Source organism: Melospiza georgiana, chromosome 1, assembly GCF_028018845.1.
Source record: "Melospiza georgiana isolate bMelGeo1 chromosome 1, bMelGeo1.pri, whole genome shotgun sequence".
NCBI classification, from domain to species: Eukaryota; Metazoa; Chordata; class Aves; order Passeriformes; family Passerellidae; genus Melospiza; species Melospiza georgiana.
Genome location: NC_080430.1, coordinates 43,100,402 through 43,112,550, shown reverse-complemented (window position 1 = coordinate 43,112,550; position 12,149 = coordinate 43,100,402). Strand labels below are relative to the sequence as shown.

General features: G+C 44.2%; 1 protein-coding gene across 1 annotated transcript; it reads right to left on the bottom strand.

The window, feature by feature from the left end:
- Positions 1–31: 31 nt before the first annotated feature.
- GGCT (gamma-glutamylcyclotransferase) lies at positions 32–10,139 on the bottom strand. The gene is made up of 4 exons (XM_058029523.1): positions 9,968–10,139; positions 6,636–6,781; positions 3,415–3,550; positions 32–1,534 (listed from the first exon to the last, which is right to left on the bottom strand). Exons 1-4 carry the CDS (start codon positions 10,088–10,090, stop codon positions 1,385–1,387), a joined length of 555 nt encoding a protein of 184 aa, XP_057885506.1. The 5' UTR covers positions 10,091–10,139; the 3' UTR covers positions 32–1,384.
- Between the last annotated feature and the right edge of the window lie 2,010 nt (positions 10,140–12,149).

The window sequence follows — 12,149 nt, the reverse complement described above, 5'->3', positions numbered from 1 at the left end:
TGAGGGGTGCAGACTGAACAGGCGTGTCAGAGGTTTGGTAATCACAATTTTATTTACTCAAACTAGACAGTGCTAATATGGAAAGTACCATGTTTTACAGCAGTCACCGTGCCCAACTCTGGAAACAGGCATATTACATCAGGACAGCAGCTACATATACCTGGCAGAAGTTTATAGAAAAGATTTTATACAGAGAAGACATGGGCAGTCTGTTATTTTATCATTTATCTAAGCAGTCACACAGTGACATCAATTATATCTTACACCTCTCTGTACATCAAGAGAAAAAAATACACTGTAGAGAAGATAAGCCAAATCTCAGTGATTTGACATCTTCCATGTTGTCAATTTCTCCTCATCCCCCATAGACAAATTGCAGGGGTTGCACAGTACCATGAAAATAAATACTCTATACGTTACAAAAGCTTCCAGTTATGCATTGGATTGTCAAACTGTGGGGAGAAAAACAACAACAACAACAACAGAAAAAAAAACAAGAGGCCAAGTCTGTTCATTTAGGGTTTAAGAGACAAAAAACCCCACAGAATAAATGTGCTAGGACTCAGAGGAGGCTTTCTGATTTCACTGGACCAAGGCCTAGATAGGGAAACAAGCCAGTCAAAAAGGTAATTAAAAAAAACCCTTGGAAATATCACACTAAAATGAATTCTTTCAAAAATGCCTTGGTTATAGCTAACCAGTTCATCTATGACTTTCACTAGACATTGAAAGGAAGGAAGCTACGATGGTTTGAATGAGATGCTTTGCTGAATATTGTCTTCAGGCTCAGGCTGCCTTTTGGACTTACACTATAAAACATGGAAGGAGTTTAAAAAATGCTACTTTTTTATTAACTACAAAACAGGAACAGGAACTCTATAGCATCAGATAGGATGGGTTTGAAAGCATTAAGAGAAGTAGCAGAGAGAAAGGTTTAGCCTTAGAGGTTTGAGTTTACTTTGCATCTAACAGATGTAGCCATGTACACCTATAACTCTTACAAACACATGACCTGATCCTGCAGCCCTTATTCCTCAGAAGGCAACAAGTGCCAAAACTCATGAAGATGGCCTTTTTCTTTTAAAAAGGTCAGCAAACTGGACATGAAGCACAAATTTACATGCAGCACTGCATGACAACTACAGAAAGATAATTTCTAAATCTGCAATGTACTTGCAGCATGTACTTCAGCATGTAGTCAAGCTACACATACAAAAAGAAGTTACCAATGTCAGTGTGTCTTCAAATTGCAAGTTATGTCTAATGGTTTACTGCAGATGCAGAGCAAACTCATCTTTTCTTGATAAATAAAGAAACTGCTGATCAGCACAGTGAGGAGAAGTATCTAGATCAAGGTGAAAGGCCAAGCAAATGCAGAGGCATTCTATGCAGAATTTATTTTCTCTCCTTTAACAGCAGCTTCAATCTCTTCCATGATTGGCACCGGTCCTGCATAGTTATTAGTTTCAATAGCTTCTAATTTCTCCTGATAATCAGTGGGCAAGCCATTCTGTTTTGCACCCATGCAGATAACCTATAATTAAAATAGAAAAAAAAAGCCTTCAGTAATAAAAAGGACAGACTCCTCCAAACAATCACTTGAGCAGGAGGAACCATTTAAGTTACCCAGAGAATTTATCTCAAATAGAGCTATTTGTACCTAAGGTTAGCCAAAGGCTTCTGGGAGACCAGAACAGCATGAACAAAATTACTCTGAAAAAGCTTTTAACTACCCCTGAGATTCTGATGGGTTACTGAAGCGCACAAGCCTCTCTAATTAAGCTGTTATTCAGTTCTTTCTTCCAGACAGGATGATAACTTCAATAATATATGCTGCTTCTCACTCAGGTGTGACACTAAAGTTGGCTGAGAATTTAAAAAGTGGTTATTTTTAAAACTAAGCTGTCCAAAGGACAACAGTGAGTACCTAGACAGGGTACAGGAATAGGAGAAACAGAGACTTAACTCAGTGAAAAAGCACAGATTCCTTAGTTTGTTACTGCAGCTTTCCTTCCATGCATAAAATAAACTGAAGTATTGGTGCAGAGGAAAAATTGACAGTGAGAGGAGAAGGGGAAGTTGTAGGAACACAGCTTGAAGGAGACACCAGCAAGGTTGCATATAGAAATGAATATTCTAAATATGCTTTCATGCATTTAATGGCATGCATTTCAAGGATGAGGTATATAGAAAGAATGAATTTTGCCACAAAAAGTACATAACAGTAGATGGATGTAGCTCAATCACTGTGTGCTAATGCAGTCATCTTTTAAGTTTTTAGCTCTTCTGCCTGGTTAACTTAAAAAAAAAAAAAAAAAAAAAAGCTGGGGGCACAGGAGAAGAACAGAAATAACAACTGCTTCTGACAGGAGCAGGAGAGAATGATAAAGTTGCCAATAGTGGAGGTCTGCACTTTCAGCATACCAATGAGAGCTGACACACAGCAGCAGACTATGTATTAGCTCCCGGAAAAGCCCTAAAGAGCTGCCTTGCCACGAGGTGGGTTGGCAGGGAAGAGGTTTGTGGAAGAGCAAAGCCTGCTTTCTAAGCAAACCCTCTCTTCAGCAGTCCCACAGCAGCTGGCCTTAGCTGTGCTCCTGGAAGTCAGCTCAGAGGAGTGAGTTCCTCAGTCTGGAGAAGGCAGCACACTTGGGATTTAACAGGCTCACTCCTGGTTTCTGCACTTCAGGTAGGAAAAGCCAGCTGCAGTGAGTCTGTACACATCACACACAGCCACACCAGCCCAGCTGGGCCTGCCCAGATCTCACAGGCTAAGCAGGTCAGGCCTGCTGCGTGACTGGATCATGTGTCTGTGCAGAGTCAGTGTTGCAGAACAGTGTTGCAACACTTGTGCCTCACCAGCCATCAAGGGGGAACCCTGCAGTGCTCTGCAATGCTGCTGCAGCCCTGTGATATACTGGTGATGTGTCTGGTAAAAGGTGACAGCTGCATCCTGCAGTGATAGCAAGTACTTCCCAAGATGGAAAGGATAATCCACCTCCTGGAAACTACAAGCCAGGTGCTGCATTTTCCCCACAGAACATTCCCTCTGTCCTTTCAGTGGAGTACATTAATTTTTCAAACAGAGAATTGCTGCATATATGTGAGCAACATCCTCCAGAAAACCTTGTGCCAATCACAGCTAATTCCCAAGTTAAATAGGGGATTCCTGTAAGGTATAACTACATCAAAAACCCCAAGCTGATTTAATAGGTCTGTAAGAGCTAGCAATGTCCTGTGAGCATCATTCCAGCAGTACATTGCACAAGGACTGCTATACCTTTACAGTAGTCATGCCTTCCATGCACTGTAATCAAAGTACTTATTAAATAGCACAGAAGTACTATTATAAACTATTATAAGCATTATAAACTTCTGTATACTCTTCCAAAATGAAAGTGCTGCAACACCTACCTTTTTATACTGTGGAGAAGGGGGACCAGAGACATAGTCCTTCATCTGGTAGCTTCGACAGGTCAGTACCTTTCCTGCTTGTGTGTGGACATTGACTTCTATAGGGACATAAATGCCATCCTCAACTCCCTCTTGCCTGTAAAACACATACATTCCTTTCATGTCAATTATCCAATCCACTTCAAACCAACCATGCAATAAACATATGGATTTATTACAACAGAATTCAAGGCAGGACACTGGTCAACGCTTTAATATACTTAAAGAAAAACAAATGAAGCAAAACATACTTCAGTGCTTTTTGTGCAAACTTGTTCCATATAAGAAAATATGTTTTTACAGAAACAGCATTCACTTTTATCATTTCAGCTCTGTAAGAAATGATGACTTGTGATTAAGCTGCGAAGTCAGAAAGAGAATATTCCTAAACTAATTACTGTGGAAGACAGGTAGTCAGAAAGAGAAACACAAGCAAGATTATTAGAATTAATGAGCCAGACACATGTTCCTTAGCTGCCACTTAAATAAAGAAACAATTGCAAAGTTTTATCTTGTCCATTGCGTTACCTTTTAATAAGGGGAAACTTGCACAACTTGTGCAATGTACTTCCCAATGAATAATCCAAGACACTTTTTAACTTGCACAAGACATACAGAGCAGTAATGAGCTAGGTTGGGACAAAAAAGTATTTGGTGGGGTTTTTTTTATTAGCAAAATTATGCTTCAAAAAACAAAGACTCAAAACCAAGCCTACTTATTGTCCTCAACCACTGGCATTTAGCCACCAAAAAAAATTACAAGAAGTAGATGAGAAACTTAAGCAATACAAGAGACTGTATAGCACAATTAACTTCAGATGTACTTTAGCTACAAGTCATAACATGGTTTTTAGCCCTGCTTGTCCAATATAAATTTGACAACTCATCTTTTTCCCAAAGACTTGCTACCATTTCAAGTTATTTAATGTACAGAATGTGGGCCATGCTAGGCAAGTAACTAGGTTAAGTGCAAGTACAGACTGGAAGCTAACTGCAGATTCAAGGCCAGCAGACTAAAAATAGGTCAAGTGGTTGTGTGAGAGCAAGAAAACTGTTTAGTAACATCCATTGCTAGACTCTATGAGGCAAAGTCATTATTTAGTCTGTAACTTACAGATTTGTGAAGTACAGAGGACAAAAAACCTCATAGGAGTGGCTGAGACAGCAAAGAAAATTAATTTGAAGCCAAAGAGCTCTGCCATCTAGGTAAAAGGTTCCCTCCCATATTTGTTTTCTATATATTAAATTGTTTTGTTAGTGTTTTAACTAGGTACATGCAGCCTCAATTACACATTCCCTCCTCTGCTTCTGAATAACAAAGCACAGACTACTTCAACCAGATTAAGAGGGGTAAAAATAAAAAAAGGTGAGGCATTTTCTTTTTGGATACATGGTAATTTCAGGAAATAACTTGGTGGAGAACCTACAAATATATCAGCTTGCACACAGGCAAAGCATCCCAAGACCTTCAGCAGGAGCACCTGCAAGCTCATTTGAGTGGGTTAGGAGCAATTCTTAGAAGAGCAGTGTTGACTATGATTATAAAAGCCAAGAACACATCCCATTTCTAGTTCTCCTCCATGGCATCAATGAGGCAAGTGGGGAAAAGTAATCTGTGGTGCTGGTGGTATCCATGCTGCAGATTTTGGTGGTGTTACAGCACTCAAGTCTCTAGCACCTTAGCAAGCATTGAAATTTATCCCCTGCCAAACAGGGGTCTGCAATCCTACACTATGTCAAGTGTAAACAGTGTGTAAACACTTATAGAAGTCAGAGTACAAAATACTGTCCCCATGGAGGGGAAACACAAAAGCAGATGCTGTCAGACAGGATCATCATACTTAGGAAGTTTATGCTTCAGGAAAGCATGGCCAATCAGGAGCTTTAAGTAAAGGTCAGCAGAAGGGTCAGGATGTTTAAGTGCTACTGTAAGCAAGAGCAGAGGAACTCAGGAGATAATGAAGAAGGGACATGTGAAGCTGTCCCCAAGCACAAGCATGCCAACTGGATGCCCATGCCCTCTTGCTTGAGGCTAACACTCCCAGCCAGGACAAGAGTGGCCATTACCATAAGGTGCTAACAGAACTTGGGCAACAGCTTCCCTTGTATTTCAGCTTCACCATAGGCAACAAAAAGCACCTTGGAACCAAGTTTCACTGCCAGGATTTTAAGGACATATTTACACACTGGCATTGCAGCAGTACCAGAGGCAGGAGAACAGTATTGAGGTAGTGCTTTCATTGGGTTTATTATGCTCTGCTCCCTTATTTTCATTAGCCCAGATTTCTGCTGGAATTGTCAGTGATGAACTCTGCACAAACAATCCATGTGTACCAGAAGCACCATGCTGTGCAGGCACATCTCAAAAGCTGCACCAAGCACGTGGCAGCAGGCAAACTTCTGGAGATTACATTCTATGCCCTGTCTTAGACCCTGCAAGAAGTCATGCTATTCCTTGCTTTGTTTAACCAGGTGGTCTTTTAGACTTCAGCCTGGAAGCAACTTGCTCAGGGCTTCTTGAAGGTCTCTGAATGACCAGGCACAGCTAGAACATTCTACACCATCCATTGTAAAGGTGTAGGGAGGCTCTCCCATTCAAAGGGGGAAACTATAACACCCCAGCTCTCTGCTGGGATGTTCCTCAAGCTCACAAAAGTTTACATCCTTGGAAGAGAAGAGATGTCAGATAACTTCCTCAAAAGGTCCCTATGCCTGAATTAAAGATCTCTCTTCTGCAGTCTTGTCCTTATCCCTTCCTTTACTGCTACAAGTGGAGTCTACAGATGTAAACAGACAGACATTGGTGTCAGTCTCAAAGGAAATTCTCCCTAAAGTAATGGGAAAAACACCATAGGACAAATACAGATTTTAGAATCTTAAAAGAAACAGAAAATTGGGAAGACAGTTAAAAAAATAAAAGAAGCATGACCTGTTGACCTCAAATCAAGGTCCACAGATTGTTAAAATACCCCTAAAAGTAGCTTTAGCTTGAAAACAAAGCTGTTTTAATCACAGAAGTGTCAGAAGTCAATACACATACTGTGAAATAGAATTCACATATTAAAATCGAAAGCATCTTCTTGATTCCAACGCACAGTTACCACACAGCTCTTCACCAAAAATTAACTAATTTTCAATCACTCTCTAAAGCAGTAGAAGACAGCAAAAGTTAAGTCACCTACTTATCCAGCGAACTCAGATTGCAAGTGTTCATTTTCCACACTATTCCCCACACTTCGTCTCCGGGGCTCTGAGCAATAGTAGCTGTACCTCCATGCCAGACAGAACTTGTCCTGCCTTGATGATGGCCAAACTCGAGCTTAAAATCCTGCAAATCAGAGCAAAGCAGAGAATCAATTTCCCCTGGAAGTTAGGGCTGTTGGCTATTCTTGACATGAAAGGGGCAGCCAAAGGACAGTAGTACACATACAGTTGGAGACACAGGAGGAAGAACAGACAGGTGCCACCTACCTGGTGCCAAATCCTTTGCAGGTTTTTGTGACAAGACTTAAATGCTACTATGCATGATCCAGGAAAATAGTAAAGGTAAAGAAGTCCACAAGATGGTAAGGTTTGGGTCCTGTTCTCATGCACTAATAAGATTGGCCAATTACAAAACACTATCCCGTGTATTTTACAATGCTTTGTGCCATCTCATCACTGATCTGGAAGATTCTTGGGTATTTTTAAGTCAAGGCATATGTCTCAATAAGTGAGCTTATTCGGGTTTTTGTAAGTAGAAACATTATTTTAGGAAACAAATATCACTTTTTCTTACATGCAATATCAGTATATATGAAAAAGAGAATAATGGATTATTGAATGGTATCAATGTAATTTCTCACCTGATTCAATACACTCAGTATCCTCTCCTACTTATTAATCAATTTGTGGACCCTTCCCTAGCAGTACAGAAGGGAAACACTCCCTCCCCCCACAATCCAAACCAAGCTTTAAGGAAGACTACCTGCTTAACAACAACAAAAATAAACCCCAAACCTATGCAGCCCCACAGCTTTGTGTATTTCTTACAACCACCCTGTTGAACCTATGATTTTGTTTTGAAACATACACATGTACACATTCATATTCCCTCTGAGACACATCACTCTCTTGTAATATGTCCTAATAGCTATAGGAAAAAGGTTGCAAAAAAAAAAAAAAAAGGTTGCAAAAAAAAAAAAAAAGGCACTTGGAGGCATACACACAGAGCACCTATCAATTTGTGTGTGTGCATAAGTGACAGCAGCCTGGCAAAGCCACAGTTTACTCCATCAACAGAGTCATCTTCCTGCCCCATAAAATGTCCCCTATTTCACCAATTTCACTAGAAAATGGTTTACTTGGATGCACCAAGTTACTTGCACAAAAGTCCACCTGAGTCACAGACTGAAGCTAAAGATGAGGACAAGTAACTGCAGGGCAGCCCCAAGGAAATCCTGGATAGAATCAACTACTCTCACTACAGTCTCACTGAAAAAAAAAAAAAAAAAAAAAAAAAAAAAAAAAAAGGGGAAAAAAACCCCTCCAATTTTTACTTTATTCCTCCAGTTATATTTTCTTGGACCTGCACTGAATAGCTGCAAGGAGCTGCATAAAATGATCAGGCACCACCCCAAAACAGCAACAGAGATCCCACAGAAACAGCACAGTTCACTCTGGTTCTGAGAGCAGGAAACTCTTAAGTTACACCATGTGTGCAGCTGCATCAGGCACTGCTGGGAAGAGGGAAAAAACACAGTAGATAGATACTTTTTTGGGTCAAGAAATTGGTCTTTGGTCCTTCTAAATACCAGTGTAATACCCTTTCTGTGCTTGTTACACATGCCATTCTTAACAGCTTTTGGCTGAAGATTAACAAAGCTTTGAAAAGTAAAATTAGAGGGAAGTTTAGCTAAAGTTTAACTGAAATTTTTACTTTAGTTTAAGATCCAAAGCACTCTGTTTACAGGCTGTTTCTCCTTTTTTTTAAGCCCAAGTGGCACTATCACAAAGCAATTAATAGGAAATCAGCTCCAACCTTCCTGCAGTCCCTCACTCCCCAGCATCAGTGATTTTCCAGCTAGAAGCAAAGGAGTGAAGCCACGTGGTGTCAGCAGGGAACATAGCAATGGGTCACAGGCCAGCTAGAGAAGGCAGCCAGCCTGCAGTGGGGCAAGAGGTCCTTACTGACTAACCTGGAAATCGACCTGAAGAAGCCTGCTTTTATTCCAAGATAAGCACACACTGCTAGTGCCTTTCTCCCTGCCTTCAGGGTCTGATCCTGCAAGGTTCAGCAGGAGGGGATCTCAGCATGTTCAGTGGAGGGGTAGCTGTAAGTTCCTCACACTTCACAGGAGCAGGCCTCAGCTGCCAGGTTGATAGTCCCAAGAGACACCAAGTATCTGACTATGGGGAGTTTATTATTGACAAGTTTTCTGAACTTCTTCATACACTCTAACATAGGTAATTTCCAGCCAGTTACTCCAAGAGGACCTTCAAGTCATCTTTAAGTGGTGTCAATTGATGCTCTGCTCTTCCAAGCATCCTTCTAGTTGCACAGATCTGTACATCAACAGCTTTAATGATCACAAGCTGGTGTTTCCAAGCCTGCACTAAAGCCAAGCTGATACAATGGTATTTAATAAACCTGGCAGGGAGAGAACTGCCCTGTAGGGTGTATGAAGGTGTAAGCTGCAGATGTGCAGAGCTGGTGAAAGCTCCCATCTCCCATCACACAGTGCAGGCAGAGCTCCTCGCCTGTACCAGGGACATCTCCCCCTAGGCTGGTTTGCTCAAAGCCCCATCCAGCCTGGCACTGAACATTACCTGGGATGGGGCATCCACATCTTCTCTGGGCAACCTGCTCCAATGCCTCACCACCCTCACAGTAAAGAATTGCTTCCTGCTGCTTTACATTTCAAAGTCCGGAGTGCTTTACACAGGGGCCATGGGTCATGGCTGGCAGCCAGGAAGGTTAAGTCCTGTCAGAAAACCCCCGAATGTTTGGGACTACCACAAACACTCCTTCTGCAGCAGGCCCTGGGTCAAGAAGCAGAGGATAGCCAGGGTTGGAAGGGACCTCCCGAGATCATCTGTCCAAGCCCTCCCGCCGAGGCAGGGTCACCTCGAGCAGGTGACACAGGAACGCGCCCAGAAGGGTTTGGAATGTCTCCAGAGAGGGAGACCCCAGAACCTCCCTGGGCAGCCTGTTCAGTGCTCTGCCTCTCTCGACATAAAGAAGTCACTCCTCACGCTGAGGCGAAACTTCCGTTTTAGTTTACGTCCATCGCTCCTTGTCCTGTCACGGTACACAACCCGTCACCATCATCTCGACGAGGACCCCCTGCCTGATCCGTGCTGGGGCCACCCCCGTGGGAGGGACGGACGGGCTACAGCTCCGGACCGCAGGCAGCCGCGGGGACGTGCGGCTCCTCGGGAGCCCTGGGGCTCCCTGCAGGAATGTCGGGCTCCCTGCAGGAATGTCGGGCTCCCTCAGCCCCCCCGCGGCCCCGCCAGCCGCCCCCTCACGCACCTGCAGGCGCGCCAGGGCGCAGAGCGCGGCCGAGGGGTTGCGCAGCAGCAGCCGCTCCCGCAGCAGGTTGCTGCCGTACGCGTAGTACAGGAACCAGCAGCCGCTCTCGCCGCCCGGCTCCATCAGCCCGGCCCGGTACGGCCCGGCACGGCCCGGCCCCGCCGCTGCTTTAACGCCGCCCTCCCGCCTCGCCTTCCCCGCCGCTTCCGCCGCCACCCGGGAGCCGGCGCGGAGCGGGGCCGTGACGCAGAGCGGCGGCAGCAGAGCCCGGGCAAGGCCTCAGGCGGGCTCCCGGCGGGGCCGTGACGCGGCAGGAGCGCTCCGCCCCTCCATCCGTCCGTCCATCCTGCCATCCATCCGTCCGTCCGTCCTGCCATCCATCCGTCCATCCAGCCCGGAGCCGGGAGCGGCGCTGGGCCGGAGCCCCCGCGGCTCTCAGGGCAGCGGGGCTGAGGGGCACAAGCCCTGAGCTCGGGGGTTCAGTCTCCTCGTTCATCTGGCTTAGCTTGTAACACTGAAGTCTCGGTTTGAGCAGCATGGAAAAGAACCCAAGTTCTAGGAGAAAACTCTCACCTTTTTTTTTCCCCCTTTTTGGGGGGGGGGGGGGCAGCTTCTGGAGTTTGATTTGTTTGTTTTTCTGATGTTTTAGTTCTTTTGGGGTTTTGGTGTAGAATATCGAAGGTTCCAATCATTTAAAAAGTGTTATGAAAAGCTGGTTGGCTCTCTTTTAGAAGAATGACATTTCGATATAAAAGAGTATTGCTAAATTGCTTTATTATAATCCCTACATAAGATCTTTCTGTTTAGAAGGAAACGTCCGGATCAGCTCACAAGGCGCACTCAGAGAAAGCCCGAACAGGTGGCACAGCACTCACTAACACCTGGAAAACCTGCCTGTTCCAGCATCTCAGCTGCTTCCCGAGGGGCATCCTCTGTGGGGAGGAATAGGCTGTCAGCGAGCAGGGCCTGAGTGTCCTGGCCAACTCTGAGATAAACAGTGATGATTTGTAAATACATTCCATGAGAAGCGAAGCAGAGCAGCTTTTCCCAGCTGGGAGCACTCAGAGCAGAGTAAGATGGGAATGTGCAAAGGTAAAAGGCGAGAAGATGCTGGTGTGTGGGCAGGCAGAGCTGCACACCAATGCACGGAGACATCTCCTCTCCTTCCCTGACAAAAGCAATGCTGGAATGGGACAGGAGGAGCCCCTACTGCTGGCTGCTGAAGCAGTATATAGATATGTATATAGCCATGGAAGACTGGAATTAGCAATAGTGTAACCATGAACGGTGAGATACCACTCATTAATGCAGGTAAAGTAGCCCTCAGAGCAAGTTGGCTTCCTGAGCAGAGGCAGCTGCTGCAGGATTTAGCACAGGATCCTGGCAGCACAGTGCCCGACCTTTCTGGGCACATCCCCATCTTGGAATATAGAAGGAAAGCAGCTCCTTCCTTCAATGATGTGTTCATTACTCCAGTCAAGTCCCTGCTTTTGTTTTCCCAACACAGGCATTGGGAAAGGCAGATTTATCATGAAGCACATAAAGTGATAAAAGTGATTCTGATACTTCCTGACTAGTACCTTTCTATTTTTAGGGATTATTTTTCTTATATAGGAACCAAGTATTGTAAAGTGAGAGGGATTACACAGGTCATAGGAATATATAGCAAAACTCCCTCACTCCCACTCCTTAAAACAACTGGTAGCTGAGCCTGTCTTTTGAAAACCTGCTTCTGGTATATGCTTTTAGTTTGTGTGTCCCTAAGGACACACAAACTCCATGAGAAGTGTCTCTCTCATCTTCCATCAGCTTCTGGACTGTTGCCTAATTTGAACCAGAAAGCAAGGGGTTTCAAAGATGTCTAAGTTTCTGCTGATCTCAAGGAAAGAGTCAAGAGGATGGCCGTGAGACAGCAGTGATCCCAGGAGGGAAGCTTCCAGAGGGGCCTGTGAAGCCCAAGGGACTGAGCCTGCTGGTGAGCAGGTTTTCCAGCCTGGGTGCTTGCTGCCCTACACGTTTGGGCTTTATATGAGCTGTCCCTTGTGAGCTGAGGTGGACATTTCTTTCTAAACAGAAAAAACTTACATAGGAGTTGCAGTGAAGCATGTAACAATTGCTACTCTTTAATCTCAAAATGACTTTCTAAAAAAACCCCAACCAGCCTTTCGTAACACTTTTTAAG

Excerpts from the sequence above, each read along its gene's own strand:
- GGCT (XM_058029523.1), bottom strand. The coding sequence starts at position 10,090 with ATGGAGCCGGGCGGCGAGAGCGGCTGCTGGTTCCTGTACTACGCGTAC. Across the intron at positions 6,782-9,967 it reads GCGCCCTGGCGCGCCTGCAG|GATTTTAAGCTCGAGTTTGG; the intron begins GTGCGTGAGGGG and ends TCTGATTTGCAG. Across the intron at positions 1,535-3,414 it reads CTTCTCCACAGTATAAAAAG|GTTATCTGCATGGGTGCAAA; the intron begins GTAGGTGTTGCA and ends TTTTAATTATAG.